Here is a 21,181-nt window from a genome sequence, read left to right on the forward strand (position 1 = left end):
TGGTCTATTCTAATTATATGCTTGGCATATTCATTGTATATTATGTCTTGGGACTATTTTGTTATAACTGAAGATTTTTTCTGTAAAGATTATGTTGTTCCATTTTTATAAATTAGATGTAACATCCACAGTTCTTTTAAAATAAGGTTAATTATGGTGTTTCTAGATGCTGTATCTAGAACTTTTTTGGGTTGACTCTGTTTTGCATACCATAACTAACTTTACTTATCAGTTGCCAATACTCTTGTAATGAACTCTCAATAAATTTAGTTTTGAAAATTATCAGTAATACGATAACCATAGCCATTTAAAATCTTCTGTCACCTACAGATTTCTGTTTTTCTCTGACACTTCCCTGATCAGCATCTGCAATCAGCTACAGGCCAGAGTGACTTACCTTTGACCAAGAGGGGGCTGTGTTAGAGCCCCGTGGAGAAGAACTATGCGGGGTACTTTTGGGTACAGGCTTCTTAGAGCATTGTCTAAATAATGCTGAGACCCCACCAGGGGAAGAGCATTTCTATAACCCTCATTGAGAAGCAGATGGATTTATGAGACTGCTAACCCAAGACCAAGTGGAACAAAAATTAATGACTAGGCCCAGATGAACTACTGAAGGAGGACTGTGGCTTTTGTTTACAGTATTGTTGCTATTTTAAAGCTCTATATTCTGGATACATAAGGAACCCTTTCTCTTCTGCCTCTGTCGGTATCTCATAACAATTCAGTCGACTGTGCTTTTAAAAACAGAAAGGGAACGTTTGGAAATGGTATCTTATTATCCCTGCCTGATCCCTCCAGAATTGTGAAACTGTAATTGAGTATCCCTTTTTTCAGGGCAATATAATTATTTGCATAGATTAAAAAACAATCCATCTTCCTAGTTACCAGGACATAACTGAAAACAGTGGCTATGCAACCATGGCCTTCGCTGGAATGTCATATTTGAGACTGATATTCACTTACTCAGAAATAACCAGCCACCTAAGTCCTCAGGTTGATTTTATGGCACCAATGCTTACAAAGCCCTCTTGGGGAAACAAGCCTGGTACTTTGCTTACGGTGTTCTCAGCCTTACAGGTGAGCAAGGAAGGTCACTTGGTGGTAGGTCCAAGATCCACTGAGTATGTTGGGCACCCCCCAAAAAAGGCATTCCTCCAAATTTATAAGCACTGCAGCTGAAATCTGAAAATAAAGACCCGCAATACTTACACCGTAGCAGCCTCCATTGTAAGGAGATTTACAGAAAGAATAAGATGATTCCTTTCGGAATGCTATGAGCAAAGAAGGACTTTCCTAATTGCTAATTGGATGGTAGAAAAGATACCACTTAGTTTATACACATCTTATAGCAGCAACACTACTTTTCTCCTTCAGTTTGAGACAACACTCCTTCAGTTTAACAATCTTCTTTACATTTTCTACTAAAGCTTATAATGGTAGAATAATAAAGCAACCACAAAGTGAAGTACAGCCTCTGATTCCTGTGGCATGGCCACTGGCAGGGCATGGTTTGGAGGCCCAGAAGTTTATGTGTATTCATGAGTTACTCATGGGTTTACTTGCATTCATGAAACATGAGAGGCAGCAAAAGCATAAAGCATATATCTTAACATTTTAGTTAAAAGTACGAGGATCGCAGAGACTCGCATGATGGCTCACATCTGTAATCCCAGCACTTCGGGAAGCCAAGGCAGGCGAATCACTTCAGGTCAGGAGTTCGAGACTAGCCTGGCCAACACGGTGAAACCCTGTCTCTCCTAAAAATACAAAAATTAGCTGGGTGTGGTGGCAGGCAACCTGTAATCCCAGCTACTCGGGAGGCTGAGGTAGGAGAATCGCTTGAACCCGGGAGGCGGAAGTTGAAGTGAGCGCAGATCGCGCCACTGCACCCCAGCCTGGGTGACAGAGCAAGACTTTGTCTTAAAAAAAAAACAACAAAAACAAACAAAAAAAACCCAAAGTATGAGGATCTCAGAAATGAAAAAACAAGTACAAATTCTATTATATGGGCAGCTCCAGGAAGCTCAGACCTTTATCTTATTATTAGCAATATATTAATATATTACTCTTCCATTCGTCTGGACACATCTCACAAATTTAAGTATAACAAGGTATCTACTACAGCATGCCTACTACAAAGAAGAAAAACAACGCTTTTCTGTTTTTAACATTGTTATTCAATGAGAAAAAAACATGCAGGATTCTTTTCCTTAATAGGAAAAGGACACAGTGAGGCGCATCCAAAGGCAATCAGAGCAAACATGAAAAAGGTGGTTACATGAAATAATCCACTGACCAGTGAGAAACAATAACAAACATGAAACACTGTATCTACACAAAAGAATCTTCTGAAAGTTCTAAAGGAGTACAGATGAGGGATGGGGGAGAGAGAGAAAAAGAGTATTGAATGGATGATTATTTGGGAAATAGTCGAGCTGATTTTGTTTTAGTAAGACCAAAGATAGGTCAAGTTAAACAGATACACTCATTTTATTAGTAATAAATAGAAACATTTTAAAAATGAAACATTCTTTGAAATCTTTTGGTTTTACGTATCAGTTCTTTGGTAAACAGTGAAATTAATTTTCCTTAAGAATAAGTAAAATAAGGAGATAACCCACATATTCACAAAGACTATTAACCTTGTTCATGACCAATATAAGCCCATCTAAATATATACGGTACTATCAGAATCATACATTTATGTAAGTTTTGGCTATAGAGGAAGTTTTTAAAAATAAAATCCAACATGACAAAAGATAAATTCTGGAAAAATGTCTTCAAATCCCATCCTGAGGATATTATATGACCTAGATCCCTGGCAGCTACATCATGTAAAGCACTTTCAGAAAGACTCGGTCTGTGCACCCAAGGGACCGCAGATCTTTAAACAAGTAGCTTATTAAATACAGTAATAAGCTATAACATTAAATATAATAATGTTGATATTCCTCCATTTTTAATTTTATACATTCTATGATCTAAAGATGGGTTCAACGTAGAAAATTGAGACTAAAATCTTTTTCTTTTTTGTTTATGATTGAGACAGGGTCTCACTCTAGCCCAGGCTGGAGTGCAGTGGTACAATCACGGCTCAAAGCAGCCTCGAATTCCTGTTCTCAAGCCTCCCTAGTAGCTGGGACCACAGGTGGCCACCATCATGTCCAACTAATATTTAAAAAAAATTATTTTTAGTAGAGATGAGGCCTCAGTCCTTTGCCCAAGCTGATCTTGAACTCCTGGCCTCAAGCGATCCTCCTGCCTCAGCCTCCCAAATTGCTGGGATTACAAGCATGAGCCACTGCGCTCAGCCTTTAGCTTTCTTATAGTTACAGTTTCATAATTTCATTGTCCTTCCTTATATATTTTTTTCCTTATGTGGACTGTTTTTTACTCAAATTCAGAGACTTTTAATATTCAGGTTGCTTTGTTTTTCTAAAAACTATGATATCTTTTCCAAACAGTCTCAAATAATACAATAATAGTGATCCATACAGCATCAGTATCAGTTTTCAATACTTACTATCTTGGATAAATATTTTTTCTAATTTTCATAGCAAAAAAAAACAAAAAACAAAAAAATGTACACCCAAGTAGTTCATTAGTCTCTAACGTGTTCAAACAATACATCTGCACCACGTCATTTGAAAAGATGTTTCATCTAGCAAACTCGGTATCTAACACTAAAGCTCCCATGGGGTCTACACATGCACCCAGCTCCTTGCTCCTTGTGGAAGTCGCTGGGGACGCCCAACGTTAGATCTTATTTTCACATCATCCTTTCTCCTCTCCAAGAAGAGGGGCTGGCCAGGGAGAGTAAGAATAAGCCTGGGGTCTGGGTGTGTGGGAGAAGGCTGCAGGCCATGCTTGCAGGACAGGGCAGGTGGGAGGACAGCATAGGGGGCACGCACAGGTGACACCCGGGAACATCCAAGCATCCCCCTTCCCCAAACAAAGGACCATAGGGAATTCCAGCCTACCCACAATAAGGGCAGTGGCAGGAGGAGAGAAGCCACAGAGCCCAAGACTGTGAGGTGCAGGCAGGGTGCGCTCTTATCTGCAGAGGAAAGACCGCCTCTGAGCTCTGGATCCTTGATGGTGAACTCAAAAAGCAATGTGCTCAAATTGCTTAAGCTAAGGTGTAGGGCAGAAACTCCTTATACTACCCACTCTAAGTATAACCCCAAACTCACCAAAGCATATGGGCTGAACTTGGGGAAGAATATGCAAATTCATGGATTTCCTGGCTAGTGCTACTATTTTGAGAAACACATACACACCTCTACCTTCCAACTCCACAAGGATTACTCCATGGGCCAGGCATGGTGGTTCACGCCTGTAATCCCAGCACTTTGGCAGACCCAGGTGAGTGGATGGTTTGAGGCCAAGAGTTCAAGACCAGCCTGGGCAACACAGCCAAATCCCATCTCTAAAACAAACCAAAAAAATTAGCTGAGCATGGTGGCACCTGCCTGGAGTCTCAGCTACTCATGAGGCCAAGGCTGGAAGGGTCACTTGAGCCCAGGATATCAAGGCAGCAGTGAGCTATGATCTCACCACAGCACTCCAGCCTGGGCAACAGAGCAAGACCCTGTCTATAAACAAAACGAAAAAAAAGAATTATACCACAGTCTGAACCCTGTAAACTGTTTGATTCCTACTTTCCTATCCATGGTCCCTCATTTTTGTTAAAACTTCACCTGGGCCGGGCGCGGTGGCTCACGCTTGTAATTCCAGCACTTTGGGAGGCTGAGGCGGGCGGATCATGAGGTCAGGAGATCGAGACCACAGTGAAACCCCGTCTCTACTAAAAATACAAAATAAAAAAATTAGCCGGGCGTGGTGGCGGGCGCCTGTAGTCCCAGCTACTCGGAGAGGCTGAGGCAGGAGAATGGCGTGAACCAGGGAGGCAGAGCTTGCAGTGGGCTGAGATCGCGCCACTGCACTCCAGCCTGGGTGACAGAGCAAGACTCCTCTCAAAAAAAAAAAAAAAAAAAAAAAAAAAAAAAAAAAAAAAAAAAAAATTCACCTGGGGAAGAAAAGTGACAGAAAAATACCAAAAACAAAAAAAGGACAAAAGACACAACCTATAAATTCTGGGATAAGATTTTAGTACTGCTTTTAATGAGGAGAATTAGATTGCAAATAAATAGCAAATATACTTTAAAATGAAAAGAAGAAGATATTTCTGCAGAAAAATAAAACAACACAACTTCAAAAAAAAAGTTTTCAAAACTGAAAATCACTGATAAGGGAGACCAGAATAAGAAGTGCTTCATACCAAGCTGCTCCGGTTTCACAGTCACCGAATATTGTAATCTTTTCCTATACAGACTCACTATTGATATATAAACTAAGTCTTAAGTCATAACCAAAAGTCACAAAAGGACATGCCAAAAATCTATTTTAAATGCCTCATAATTTTTTTAGCAAACCCTATTATAACACCTCATTAATTCTGAATTGCAGTTTTTGTCATTCTATTTAACCCCTTCTGAATAATCATGTTTTTATTCCCATTTTTTAAAAACAAATCGAAACTACCCTGGATTAATATCAAATAATTTATATTCCTAAATATTATTTGGAAGGCAATAACTTTTTTAAAAGTGTGAAGAGTTAAAGACGTAAGGAAAGGCAAAGAAATAAATATAATTGAGGGCCAGGCGCAGTGGCTCAAGCCTGTAATCCCAGCACTTTGGGAGGCCAAGGTGGGTGGATCACTTGAGTCAGGAGTTTGAGACCAACCTGGCCAACCTGGTGAAACCCCGTCTGTACTGAAAGTACAAAAATTAGGCCGGGCGCGGTGGCTTACGCCTGCAATCCCAACACTTTGAGAGGCCGAGGTGAGAGAATCACGAGGTCAGGAGATCAGACCATCCTGGCCAACACGGTGAAACCCCGTCTCTACTAAAACACAAAAAAAGGGATGGGCGCGGTGGCTCACGCCTGTAATCCCAGCACTTTGGGAGACTGAGGGGGGCGGATCATGAGGTCAGGAGATTGAGACCATCCTGGCTAATACAGTGAAACCTCGTTTCTACTAAAAATACAAAAACTTAGCCAGGTGTGGTGGCACGCGCCTGTAGTCCCAGCTACCCAGGAGGTTGCGGCAGGAGAATCGCTTGAACCCAGGAGGCGGAGGTTGCAGTGAGCCGAGATGGCACCACTGCACTCCAGCCTGAGCAACAGAGCGAGACTCCAAGACCCCGTCTCAAAAAAAAAAAAAAAAAAAAAAAAATTAGCCAGGCGTGATGGAACGTGCCTCTAGTACCAGCTACTCAGAAGGCTGAGGCAGGATAATCACTTGAACCCGGGAGGCGGAGGTTGCAATGAGCCGAGATCGCGCAACTGCACTCCAGCCTGGCGATAGAGCAAGACTCTGTCTCAGAAAAAAAAAAAAAAAAAAAAAAAAATTAGCCAGGCGTAGTGGCGCGGGCCTGTAGTCCCAGCTATTCAGGAGGCTGAGGCACAAGAATCACTTGAACTGGGGAGGCAGAGGTTGCAGTGAGCTGAGATAGCGCCACTGTACTCCAGCCTGGACGACACAGCGAGGCTCTGTATCGGATGGATGGATGGATGGATGGATGGATGGATGGATGGATGGATGGGTGGATGGATAGACAGATAAAATTGGGGAGGAAATAATTGTTCCTCAAGAGAACAGACATAAAACTTTCCTGGGAAAACCACTCACATTTAAAGGAAATTCTGGCCTTCAGGACAAATACCTACAGGTGTGCATTTCTGTGTGTCCACCTTACCCCGTGTCTGAGGAGCATAACAAATGAAGCCACTTACTCCTTGTTAACATGAGTCTCTGATGTCAGTGGAAATAAGCCGTAAGGTATGCAGGCCTCCCCCGCCCTCCGCCCTTCCTTTCTTTGGTTCACTCTCTTGGCTTCCTCCTCCGCTGTCGCAGTTCCAGGAGATGCGTCCAGCCACAACAAAGCTCTGAGGACCCGGGGAGCATTTATTCCCAGGGCTATCACAAGTGAGCGAACACTTTCCAGAAACCTCCCAGGAAGACTTCCCTTCACATCTTGTTGGACAGAAGTGAGTCACAGTCTCAAACTAATTACTGGTAAGAGGAAGAGAATGCCGGTGATGTGCTGAGACCAGGCGTCCGAGGACGGGGTGGACATAGGATGGTGGGAGCAGCGCGGTGGCAGGGTCACTTGGCGTGAACAGCTCCGCGGGAAGTGGCCGCTGCCTACCGGAGAGGGACTCATACCAGAGAGGCGCACTGCAGAGCACCTTTTACTTATCTACAGTCCCTTTACTCCCTTTTAAAATAAAAATAAGGATTCAAGTTTGCTACTTCAGCAAGCTATTATTTTGAGTTTCTGAATATCTCAAACAGATTAATTGGATATTTCTAGACCAATGTAGCACAGTTTACTGTCATTAAGCTGACTCCCCCAAAATGGTGCATGTAGTAAGCTAGACCTTAGGAGCTAGCAGCTCTAACTATTTAAATTGGGCCTGTACATCTCTCCTTTGCTCAGTGCATAGAATGCCTACCCGCAGAACTTTTCTTTTTTTTTTCTGAGATGGAATCTCGCTCTGTCCCCCAGGCTGGAGTGCAGTGGCATAATCTTGGCTCACTGCAATCTCCACCTCCTGGGTTCAAGTGATTCTCCTGCCTCGGCATCCCGAGTAGCTGGGAGTACAGGTGTGCACCACCACACCCAGCTAATTTTTTGTATGTTTAGTAGAGACAGGGTTTTGCCATGTTGGCCAGGCTGGTCTCAAACTCCTGACCTCGGGTGATCCACCTGCCTTGGCCTCCCAAAATGCTGGGATTATAGGCGTGAGCCACCACACCTGGCCAAAGCAGCAGATCTTAAATACACTTCTTTGGCTACCTCCTCTCTCAGCACCTCTGGGTCTCCCAGTGGGAAATGTCCTCCATCTGTGGCCTCTACCTTTACACGGCCAAAGACGAGCACTGAGGCACAGGAGATCCGCCCTGGCTGGTCCTCATTTCTACCACATCCAGTCCAAAACACATTTGACATTTTCTGAACCACACATTTATAATGCATGCAAAATCAGTTATTGAACAAAGAAAACACATTTTTAAAAAGATGGAGTTCTTTGAACATCCTATTCAATGTTTTCTGTAGAAATATTTTCTCTCATACATAACAAGAAAAAAACAACGTGCTAATGGGGGCTGAATGCAACTGTTAGGCTATCAAGAGGCAGCTGTTTTTTAAATGGCTTCATCAAGCAACATCTGCTGATGGACCCCACACCTGTTACAACCAGCACATCCCCGTCACTGCCAGCTCTGGGTACACTCTGCCAAAAGTGATTTATCAAAGCAATTACAGATCACCGAAACAGCTGTGTTGGAAACCAAGGGCACCTTCGATCTTACAGAGCTCACCGGCCGGCTGCTCGGCACTAAAGGCCCTATCTTGTCGCGTACAGCGGGTCTGAACAATGGAAATGATTTACAGGGATATTTACAAAGGGTGTCATCCTCGAGGAAGTGTGGCAATTCCCCTAAATGTGTGATAACAACATACCCGTGCTGCATTTTCTAGAAAAAATAAATAAATATCACCTGTCCTTTGGATGAGTCACTGCTCTTTCAACTTGAAAGTTAAATTTAAAATCAAAGCTACAAGAGTATATGCTTCCAGCCGAGTGCACCGTCTAATGGAAAACAGCCAAAGGCCTGGCATTACTGCAAATTGTAAAACTGCATTCATAAAATATTCGTGTCTCCATTACAGCAGTGAAGTACTCATTCCAGAACCTTTTACTTCAAGGACAGGAAACGGCAGGAAAAGACTGCATTTTACATGAAAAGTGGCTCAAGTATTCTATTTTCTCTGCTCAGCAAGGCATCTGTGTCCCTGCAGCTCTCTTTCCTCCTGCCCCTAGCTGGCCTGGCCACACTGCATCTGGGCTAGGCCTTTCCCACCCTCTGGGCATCTAGTACTCTTTTTATTCCCACCACTGGGACCCTTTTATCTTCTTTCCACTGCAAGGCTCCTTCTCTGGGGAAGCCAGACCCAAATGAGCTGTAATTCCCAATCTACTGCCTCCGCCATAAAGACAGGATTGGAGCTCTCTGAAATATCCTTTCTTTTCAGCATCTCCATATGACTGAGAAATAGAAAACTCAGTCTAAAGAGAGGTCACAATGCTCAATAATGACAGCTGTGAGTACCCTGTCACAACTCCCAAAGATCTCACGTTCTTTCAGGAAGGTTCTAATACTGGAGATGAGGAAAGCATCTCTCGAAAACTGAGGAAGCAGATCCCCCAGGCAGGTATTTTTGACCGCAGAACTCAGTCTTCTGCCTCCTGGGTGAGATGACAGACCACAATTTCATGCTAATGGCCTACATCTCACCCCCAAAACACACCACAATTTCATGCTAATGGCCCACATCTCTCCCCCAAAACACACCACAATTTCATGCTAATGGCCCACATCTCACCCCCAAAACAAACAGACCACAATTTCATGCTAATGGCCTACATCTCACCCCCAACCGTCAGCTCAGAAGCACTGGAGCAGCTTTCAGAAAAGGCTATACTCCTATCCTCACCCCATGCCCAAGACTCTATTTTGGCCCTGGCATGCCTGTGGTCAGTAAGTCCAACAAGGGACACAGTGTGGACTGTCCCGGAATTTTGAGGGTCATTTTCATTACAGACACATGGTGGTCTCTGGGAGTGGGAAAAGAGGAGGCAGGTGAGACAGACCTACTCTACTTCAAGTTATAGCTGCAAAACAAAGCACAGTCACTATGCAGACATGACCTTCACCCAAGTTTATGCTGAAGAAAATAGCTAACATTTTTTGAGCACTTCTATATATCAGGTACTATCTTAAACTCTTTGCATGTTTCAACTCAATTAATTAGCACAAACCCTCTGAGGAGACTGGTACTATTATTAATATTATCCCTGTTTTATACACAAAGAAGTAGAGGCACAGATATTAAGTAATTTGTTCAACACCATGGAACCCACACAGCAGGTGAGTAGCAGAGCTGGGACTGAAACCAGGCATCTGGCTCTGGGGGCAACGCTTTAGCAACACTGCATTGCCATGCACAACCTTGGAGAAGAGAATCCATCTTTTACTGAAAGAAGACCGTCTCTCAAGTTTAGGAAGAATATTAAAAAATAAGTGAAGTACATGATGATGATTCTGTCATTACTGAGTGATGGTTAAGAGCACCAGAAATGTTTTAAACATGTTCACTGAAAAAGTAAAAGGGAAATTAATGCATCTCTTATTTACTCAGAAAATATTTACTGAGCACTTATTTTGTTTGTGATGCTATATCCTGCTGAGTATTAAGAGACTAACAGGATATAGACTATGTCCTTATGGGATCATATTCTAGCAAAGATGTAAGAACAAGCAACTATCAGAGCATATGCAAGCTATTACTTATTTGTTTTGCACCCTATTTGAGAAACTTTTAGGAATTTAAGTATTCTATCTGGTGTGTAATTCTTTAATTTTTTTAAACCACTATCAAAATAAGTATGCTCTATTTGTTCCTTCATATCTCTCCAGGCCTCCAGGCTTAGGAAAGCCTCTGTAAACATTTCTGTGCTCTGACCCACAGCTTGCCTTCACATGCAACAAGCTGGATTGGCAGAGATGGCTCCAAAATGAGATTCTAAAACTTAGCCACTTATAAAAAGCTATCCTGTTGATAACTCGCATTAAAAATTTTGCTGAGGATAATAATATTTCGAACAACAAGATCCAGAAGTAGTAGAATTAACCAAATACTTGGAGAAAAAAATATATTCATGTATTTCTACCAGAGTGCTGGTATCTATACATAGCTTCTTTGGGTTCTGTGTCTGACGATATTCAACAAGTAACAAAGAAAACAGGTCAAAATTCGTCATAATATTTTCTATTTCTCCCTCTGAAAAGATGTATAACTATCAATGTCAATGACCTACATGCTGCAAGCGAAGATTACAGAGGTAATAAAACTGCTTAACTGGATCCTCAAAATAAAGTCTTAACAGGCCGGGTGTGGTGGCTCACGCCTGCAATCCCAACAGTTTGGGAGGCTGAGGCGGGCAGATCACTTGGGGTCAGGAGTTCAAAACCATCCCGGCCAACATGGCAAAACCCTGTCTCTACTAAAAAAAAAAAAAAAAAAAAAATAGAAAAATTAGCCAGGCATGGTGGCGGGTACCTACAATCCCAGCTACTCAGGAGGCTGAGACACAAGAATCACTTGAACCTGGCGGGGTGGGGGTTGTGGTGAGCCAAGACTGGGCCACTGCACCCCAGCCTGGACAACAAAGCGAGAATCCATCTAAAAAAAAAAAAATAAAGTCTCAACAAATTTGAAACAAGTATATTTAAAATAAGTCTAAAAAAAAAACAGACTCTTTTTCTGACTGATTTATAGAGTGATTTTTGCCATTAAAAATGGGCATTACACCAAAAAAAAATCTAATGGAAGTTATAGCTCTGAGATTCTACCGTTCTTCATGGAATCGTATTTTTTTTCAGTCTTTAAGAGAAAGTGAATTAATGTCATTATAGGTGTTTAGTGTGTCTTTTGCAAACTGACCTACGTGTTCATCTCAAAAATCGTTTCTCTTGACTTGGCCTCTTACTGCTCTCTTCTCAGAGAAGGATTCACACCAAAACTCTATTTAGAAAAGTTAAGTGGCCATTAAAATTCACCCATCATCTCCAGGAATGGTGGACTAAGTGGTTTGAAATAGCCTCCTCACTGTGAGCCCTCAGAAAATCTGGACAAGATGCAAACAAACAAACAAGCCCCAGCTATTTGCAGACGTTGCCCAGCTACTAAGTCAGTGAGTCATGGAAGAAGAAACCCATGGAAGAAGAGGTGAACCAGCGTCAGAAGCCCACACTCCCTGGGGACAGCCAGCCTCACAGAGACAGAACCCCAGCTCCAGATCATCTCAGTCTCTGCTAGGAAGAGAAAGACAAACTAACCAGACATATTGATACGGAACATATGATTGAAAACAACAGACAAGAAAAACAGAAATTAAGGGGAGCCAGAAAAGGGAGTTATTTCAAAAGAAATATGTGTAATATGTTCAAATAAATAAAAGACAGGATTAATAATTTTGGCAGAGAACTGGAAATGGTTTTTATAAATCAAATAGAGGGCGTGAAGGCTCCCGCCTGTAATCCCAGTACTCTGGGAGGCTGAGGTAGGAGGATTGTTTGAGACCAGGGGTTTGAGACCAGCCTGGCCAATGTGGAGAGACCCCGTCTCTATAAAAAATAATTAAAATAAAATGGAATAACAAGGACTGAAACATAATACATGTTAAAACTCAATATGTGGATTTAGCATCAGAATAGACTTAAAAAGAGTCAAAGGTGCAATGGCAAAGAAATCAATAGAAGACATCCAGAATGAAATAAGGAGATACAAGAGGAAAGAAATAGAGGAAAATCATGAGACATGGGCTATAGAAGCAAAGGATTGCACACGAGATTGCGTTCCCAGCAATGGAGGCATGAGAAAACAGGCAGAAGAAATCACAGCAGATAAGTTTCCAGAACAGATCAAAGACAGGAAGGCCTGTGACTCTCAAGTAAGTGAACGATAAAAACAACACTCTGGTACAACAGTCACAATGAACCTACAGAAGACCAAAGATGAGAACAGTCTAACCCCAGAGCCTCTGGCCATGGCCGAAGTCAGTATCTCTCTCCTCGCGGTTCCCCATCCATCCCCGGGCCACACCAAGGCCGTGGTGCTCTTCGCACAGGCTCCAAGCTTTCCCACCTTTCTCGCCTTTGTACCTTCTACCCGGCACCTTCACATTACTCAGAACTCATGACTGACAGCTCTCATCGATTGACGGTCCTGTCTGCAGGGCTGCCCACATAGGATACTACCTGCAACTGCTACTCCACATTTAGAACTAAAAAGAAAGTCATTAGGGACATGAGACACATCTGAGTTTCAGACCATTTTCCTCACTACAGAAATAGCACGTAGGCTGGCTGTCACGTGAAAACATAAAAATATCAGGCCCAGACCTTACTGTTCTCCATTCCAGTAGAGGCATTGCTTCAGTAATTAGCTGGTGAAAGATATTTCCTCTAAACTTTCCTTTTTTCAACATTAATATTCAATTACAAGATTTTTTTTTCTTTAGGAAATAGAAACAATTTTGTGCTTAATAGAATCTAATACCTTAACATATCCTTATACATAAAAATATGCGGCATGCGCCTGTAATCCCAACTATCTGGGAGGCTGAGGCAGGAGAATTGCTTGAACCCAGGAGGCGGAGGTTGCAGTAAGCCGAGATTGTGCCATTGCACTCCAGCCTGGGTGACAGAGCGAGACTCCATCTCAAATAAAAAAAAAAAAAAAAAAAGCCATGTTACATTCCAAATTTCAGTTTAACACAGTTTATCTTGAAATCTAACAAGGAACAAAATAAACAGGTAAAACCTATTTAATGGGAAAAAAAGAACGGTTGAGATTCTAACATTGTATTCGTAAGCTGCTAGTCAGAAGCTTATAATTTTAATTCTGTCGCCCAGGCTAGAATGCAGTGGCACGATCTCACCTCGCTGCAAGCTCCGCCTCCCAGGTTCACGGCATCCTCCTGCCTCAGCCTTCCGAGGAGCTGGGACTACAGGCGCCCGCCACCACACCCAGCTAATTTTTTGTATTTTTAGTAGAGATGGGGTTTCACCGTCTTAGCCAGGATGGTCTTGATCTCCTGACCTCATGATCTGCCCACCTCAGCCTCTCACCCAGCCCACAAATCAGGATTTTAAGCCTTGGTCTTTAATTTTACAGTCTAAAAATGAAACAAGTTTACATGAGAAATGTTTAGAAACAAATGAAACTTCTTCTAGGATAAATTACTTGTTTAAATTCTACTAAAGTCCCAAGGCAGTATTTTCCAAACTTTGCTTTGCATTAGAATCACCTCAGGAGTTTAAAAAAATCCTAGTGGCCAGGGTGCACCCCGTATTAATGACACCAGCATGTCTGGGGTTGGGGCCAGGCAGCCACGTACCTTACAGATCCCCAGGTGAGTCCAATGCGCAGCCCAGTCAGGAAGCACTACCCTAGGGCATTAGGAGTTTTTGATTCATTCAAGGAAAGGCTGTGTGGTGAACTGTAATAAGGAATGGATTAGGAAGAAAATCCTGTGAAAGAGGGGAAACCTAGGTCTTGCTCCTTCTGCTATTGGCGAGACGCAATACAGAAGGTGGATTCTTCGCCCTCACTAGGTGTTCATCCCCTCCATGTTAAGGACGTGGTGCTGCACTGGGGTCAGGAGCTGCTGGCCAGGAGGGTCCCAAGTGGGGCCAGAGAATCTGCATTTATTTATTTACTTTTCAGACAGAGTCTCACTCTGTCACCCAGGCTGGAGTGCAGTGGCATGATCTCGACTCCCTGCAACCTCCCCTTCCTGGGTTCAGCTGATTCTCCCACTGCAGCCTCCTGAGCAGCTGGGATTACAGGTGCCCACCACCAGGCCTGGCCAATTTTTGTGTTTTTTTGCAGAGACGGGATTTTGCCATGTTGGCCAGGGTTTTGCCATGTTGGTCAGGCTGGTCTCAAACTCCTGACCTCAAGTGATCCGCCTGCCCCAAAGTGCTGGGATTACAGGCATGAGCCACCATGCCTGGACCAGAAAATCTGCATTTAAAACCTGCTTTGAGTGATTCTTCACACAGAAGCAGAAGTGGTGGATCCCTTTCAGAAATGACATTCTAAATTATGAGGGCAAAGTTTACTAACACTCTTAAAATATTTTTAAAAGAAGACTTAAATTTGAGCAAGTTAGGCAGTTTAATCTATGAAAATATTTTTATTCCTGAGCACAGCTGTTGAAGGCAGATATGGAGGTGTGTATTTATAATTTTGTATTTTGTCTCCCTCTCTGACCACTCATTCTTTTATCATTACTCAAGACAATAATAGCACCTTATATTCATGGAGCACTTACTATATGATCTACAGAAGAATGCCAGAAGGTCAAACAGGTACCCATCTCCCATTCATATGCCATTTACAGTGAGATGCCTCATAAGGAAGAAGGGGCCACACTCCCGCCCAGGATGCCTGTCTCTAACCCAGTGCTTCCACAGACCCAGCCCGTCAGGTCCAGGGCTATCACAGGCACAAGGCGGCAATACCACTCGTCTGAAACAGTAACTTCCACTGTGGGCGAATGAGAAAGTCAAACCTCATGCCTTTTGATCAGACAGGACAGTGTTTTTTTACGGTGAGTAACAAGTAACTCAACACTCAATATTTACTGAGCACTTTAAAAAAAAAAAGCCAGACATGGTACAACGTAGAGTACCAACAGAGACGATGAGAGGTACCACCGCTTCCATGGGCAGACACTGGCAGAGGGTAAAGGGTCAGCAAAGCGGGAGGGCACAAAGCAGAGCTGTGGACCAGGTGCCATGGGACACATCAGCAGGAGAGACAGGGGAACGGGAGTAGATACAGAGGAAACTGGTTCTTTATTTCTTTCCAAAGGAACTAGGTCAAGTGGCCATGCAACAGTAGGAAGAAGACTGAGAAACAGGGACGCAAACCACAAACTCAGGCATGGTGTCGCCAGCATTCTAGGAAGGGCCCCACCCCTGGGAGGCAGCACGTTGAGCAGGTCCCGCAGTGGAGTCATAGTACGCAACGCCATTGTAGAGCAGGTGCCTTGGTGTCGCCACACCACAAATGTTATGGGATCCCGACAGTCTCTCTCTCTCTCCACATCTGTTGCTTTACCTGAAAATAGGGTTCCTTTCCATTTTTTGCTCCACTTTTTTTTCTGAGACAAACCAGAAAGCACCAGTAAAGAAATCTAAGTTTCTACAAGCTACTGCCAACTTTCATGAAATCTGTGTAATTTTAAACATCTTTTAACCATTGCCAAGATAAGAAGCAAAGGAGTCAGATTTCTCTTCCGCAGGTCAAGTGCAGCCGCCCATCTGTTCAAGCCTGAGTATCAGGACCTGGAAGGCCCATGCAGACCCGTCTACCCTGTCATTCTTTTCATCTGTTGCTTTTCAATCGGTATGGTTTTACCTACCATTTTGAATTCAGGCTTCACTACATTATACTCCCCTGGCCTCATAAAAATGAGGCACAAGGTATAATATAGAATGGCTAATTTTAAATTTAAGCAATGCAAGTAGATATTGAATGATCACAAAATTTAAAATCCTCATTCTATTACTCATGTAAGAGGATAAGCAGAGTCTTTTAGAGGAAGAGCAAGGTTTTAAAGCCAAAACCACAAAGGGAAGGGTGTACCTCAGTGTTAGTATATAAACCTTTCACTCTGATGGCTTGGGGTCAAGCCTTGGTTAGTTCAAAAGTGAATGAATGTTTGGATTCTTCACCTCCTACCTAGTAAACATTTATTCCAGTTACAAAATGGCAAGAAACTGGCACAACCAACATTCTCTGCTTGAGAGAAGCTACAGGCATTTTTACAAGAAATGCATTAGCAAAGTGATATGAGAAGGCTTGGTCTATCAATAATAACTCTTTGTCTGGAATGCAAACAATGCTTTCAGTTTCATATTCTGAGTTTTCCAGCATTTACCCATAATCAATTTTTTAAAACAAAAGACAAGTCAGATAGACTCGTTTATGTTTCATTGACCCAGAGAAGAACATTATGAGGTATCAGCATTTGAAAGCTTAAAATAATATTTTTACACACTGACCTTTTTGCCTCTCCCACTTTTCTTCAATTCCTCATGAGGTTTGATGAGGTCCTTAAAGCTGTCACATGAGTCATCTAAAAGATCATGCCTTGTTGGTCTATTTTTAACACCTAAAACCCAAGTGGATTAAAAATTAGTTAGAACTTTACATGGACTAAATACAACTTAAGCAAAACAAAAATCACTATGCATAATGGAAACAGGAAGTTATAGGCCTTTTAAATAAATTGTGTATGTCTTGCTCTTTGAGATCTATCTAGAACTTTCAGTTTATTCCATTCCAATATCCCAAGCAATTCACTTAATGGTCAGTAACAATCAGGTTGCAATGTTCTACAGCATCAACGCTGTCCATTTGATAATGTAAGAAAATGTATACCCATACCTTACGCACTCTTCAAACTTAAATTCTTAGATTTTAAAATAATGACAACAGCTCTTCAGAGTAGGCAGTTCCATATTAGAGGCAATAATTAATCTAAGTTTTGGGGTCAGTTTGAGATTTTCTAGAAAATAGTCTTCAGTACAGAGCTTCAGGCTTCAACCTACAAATGATGGATGATGATTTTACTCCCCCCAAGTTTCCACCTTAGACCAGCGTCTTGCCATGAAGACACACAAACCAAAAGGATACTCATTCAAGTGAAATGTGGTTTCCTTAGATGCTAATCTGTGTAGACCTAAGTAACCCACAATGAAAGGTGAAACGTGTACTTTGATTTGACTCATCTACTGCCTCAGAGGGTGCCTCTTACTCTCACCCTTCCTCCTGCTTCAAACAGTTTGTCTACTTTATGACTTGGATGGGATTTTGAAGGAGGAGCTAACATGGACCATAACATGGTCTCAATGGTATAATGCAAACTTTGATGCAAAAGTTATGTAGCAGCCTACAACCTGCCAGTCAGGCGATAGCCAAACTGCACTGTTGATTACCTAATGATTAACAAATAGCTAATGATCTACCAACTGGAGATGCAAAATGCACGATATAGTCCCACTCTTAGGGAGCTCACAACCCAATAGACAATGTAGACGCAGATGAATAAATATAATGCAAGGTGAAATTAACATCAGTGCCCTCAGAAATTAAAAATCATATAACATGAGAAAGACTTCTTTGCAGATAAAATGCTATAAAGCCAGCTATAACTAAGTTTGGAGAGTCTAAGGTAAAAACTGTCACTCTTTTCAAAAACAGGGTCTTATCTCAGTGAAAAAGGATGTAGCATAAAAATGTTAATACTTTCCTGAATTCAGGCTAATTGTTATTTGCAGCCTGGGCCCTGGACAGATTTTAAGGTCCAGTTCTAAACCACAAACCTACCAACCTACACTCTTTGCCATAATCCCTAATACTGAATCCACTCGAGACTCAAAGCAGTCACATCATGACTGATCCCGTACCTCCTCAGGTATCTTTTACGGTTGACTTGCACTGACTTTTCTGACAGGCCCACTTTATCCCCTGGGGTAGAATATGAATACAATCTCCTTTTCATCTTTAAGATTAAAAATAATTGAATTATTAAATACATCTACTATGCACTTCTATTCCTTTTTTAAATAACAAATATTTACTTGAAGCATGAGTGTGTCAAAATCAGAAAAGCAGTGGACTAGAGACAATTTGGGAGGCGGTGCTCTGTTATTGAGTCATGAATAAATTTGCAGCTTCCTAGTGTATTCAATAAAAGTTTTATAATAACCACTTGCCTCAGTTCTTGCCGAACAACGAAACAGGCTGTAAAGCATTTTATAAACATAAAGTTCTAGGAAATGCAACGCAATCTTTTAAAACTTAAGAAAGACTGATATTGTTAACAACATGTTTTCACAATTTCACAAACCCTGCAGTCAAAAAATGATCTAAGTAAATGATTTAATTGTTTAAAACATTTCATAAACTCTGCCACATTAATTTGCCAGTGTGTTTTAACAGTGACATCAGTAAACCCAAAGCAGTTGAGTAGTTCTGAAAACATCTGTGGAAAGATTAGTTGGACACCATTTTTGGCTGGAGGTCTGTAAACAAACACCTACTCTCCTCTTCCTGACTCTCCCACTTCTTGGATGACTCTTTATTCATGTTTGCTCCTAACTGTGGTTTTTTCATGGGTTGTCATCAGCTCCCTTCTCACTCCCCAATGTGATTTCATCACTTCCTATAAAGTCATCCATTACTGAAGAAACCTAATTCTCTGTACCTTGTCTTGACCTCCCAGCTGAGGTATGGATGGATATGTCCAACTACCTAATGGACATCTATTTTGAATGTCTCCAAGGAATTCCAACTAACATGCGCCCTTTAGCTGCTCTTCGTCCAAAACACACCAGTTGGATGAATGTCTGTCTTCTTCGGCTGGGGCTACCATAACAAAATATCACAGATTGGGTGGCCTGAAGGCTGAGATCATGGTGCCCCCATGGCCGGGTTCTGGTGAAGGCTTTCTTTCTGGCTTGAAGGAGGCTACCTTCTTGCTGTCTTCACATGGCAGAGAGACAGGAAGCCAGTTCTCTGGTCTTTTTATAATGGTCCTAATCCCATCATGAAGCCCCCATCTTCAAGACCTCATCTAAACCTAATTACCTTCCAAAGATTGCCCTATCCATATGTTATCCCACTGAGGGTTAGAGCTTCAATAAATAAATGTGGGGGTCAAAGGACACAACTTGGTCCACAGCATTTCCCTGTGAAAGCCATATAGCTTCCTCTCATTTTCCTCCCAACCTCATTACACACACAATTCATTGACTTCTTTTTCACAAAATGATCAAATACAGAAATGAATCTGACAGCCCCCACATTTTTGTCTTTCAGTTATCTGAAATTTCACCATTTGGAAATTAGTTTGGATTAATAATACCACCAAAATGCAAACACATCAATGAAAGCTAGTAAATGGTCACTCATTCAGCTCACAGTGTGAACTAGTTAAATCACAACCTTCAGCTACTCAACAGAGATAAGCAAGATTAAGGAAAAGTATTGATACTGAGGGAAGAGAGAAGAAAATGTCTAATATGATAACTTTGGATCCAGAACCAGGGCAAGACAGTATAAGGACACACGTAACTTAAATACTACGAAAGGGAGAGATGAAGAAATGGACGATGAAAAGACTGTAGGAGAAACTTGGCTCATGTCAAATTTTGTCTAGAGCTAAGGCCGAAGAAATTACTCTTATTTTTAACATTTATTTTCCTCCACATCCTACTTTCCTACTTCCAAGATACAGAATTAAGACTAATAATGCTAATATTAGTAATACATTTAAACAATTAGTATTTACTCATACAAGTCACTATGCAAGAGTCAAGGGTTGAAAAGGCTTCTGAAGGCTGAACAATCCCTAATTTTAACATGTAAAAATATACACTTAACATTGTCCAATGAGAAATTTCTTCTAAGCTTCAAAAATTTGAATATGAAATTATTTTACAATGTAGTATGCAAAATATTAAAACTGGAAAGAACCTTAAAAGACACTTAGGAAAAATTCCTTTACGGAGATACCTTTGGGATATATGCAAGTTATATGGGTTCTACACAAGTAAAACTCCGCTATCAAGAGACTGTACTCATATTAATCTATTAAAATATCAAGTTCACTTTGTTCACTCTGAAAAAAAAAACAACATTCTTCAATAGATAATGTGGAATTTTATCCTTTGTAATCATTGTAGAGATCATTCCAGTATCAATTTTATGTGTGTAAATTTAATTCCCACTGAAGGTAATTGCTCCGACTTTTGAATTTCCTGATACTTGTGTGTAAAGTATCTTGACTGTACCTTCCCTACTTAGCTAAGTTCTTTAAAGCAAGGGACAGAGTTTTCTATTAACCTTACCTCTCAATGTTTATACATTGGCCGTAGTAGATACGGAGTAAACATCTGACTGATTAAAAATGAATACGTAAATGAATGAATGAATCAAACAGTTAAATGGTCAATAGCCTTCTGTTAAGACTAACTAACCCACATCAAGTTGCTAGGATTGCTTAGTTTTGCAGCCCTAGTAAGTTAGGCTGGCAGGCTATGGGAAACGGGGTTCTTAATACACTTGTGAATTATTTGAATAGTCAAAAGTGCAACAATTTAACATAATGAATATATGTCTATCTATTTATTTGCGACAATAGTAATTCACAGTTCCTCTTGAATGCTCAGAATTTGGAAAATGTATTATACCATAGGCTGGGCACAGTGGTCACAACTGTAATCCCAGCACTTTGGGAGGCAGAGGCGGGCAGACTGCATGAGCTCAGAAGTTGGAGACCAGCCTGGGGAACATAGCCAGGTGTGGTGGCCTGCATCTGTAGTCCCAGCTACTCAGGATGCTGAGGTGGAAGGATCACTCAAGCCCAGTAAGTTGAGGCTGCAGTGAGCTGCGATCATGTCACTGTACTCCAGTTTGGGTGACAGAGTAGAGACCCTATCTCAAGAAAACAACAAAAA

At 41.6% G+C, this 21,181-nt stretch overlaps 1 protein-coding gene across 3 annotated transcripts in view; it reads right to left on the reverse strand.

Moving 5' to 3' along the window:
• The window catches only part of MCPH1 (microcephalin 1), a 242,280-nt gene that overhangs the window by 176,009 nt on the left and 45,090 nt on the right, over positions 1 to 21,181 (reverse strand). For all 3 annotated transcript variants that reach the window (XM_003271408.4, XM_030812415.1, XM_030812414.1), the window contains exon 9: positions 16,721 to 16,830. In XM_003271408.4, the coding sequence (XP_003271456.1) occupies positions 16,721 to 16,830 (110 nt within the window). The remainder of the gene's footprint in view (positions 1 to 16,720; positions 16,831 to 21,181) is intronic.

Source organism: Nomascus leucogenys, chromosome 4 (genome assembly GCF_006542625.1).
Source record: "Nomascus leucogenys isolate Asia chromosome 4, Asia_NLE_v1, whole genome shotgun sequence".
Classification (NCBI taxonomy): Eukaryota; Metazoa; Chordata; class Mammalia; order Primates; family Hylobatidae; genus Nomascus; species Nomascus leucogenys.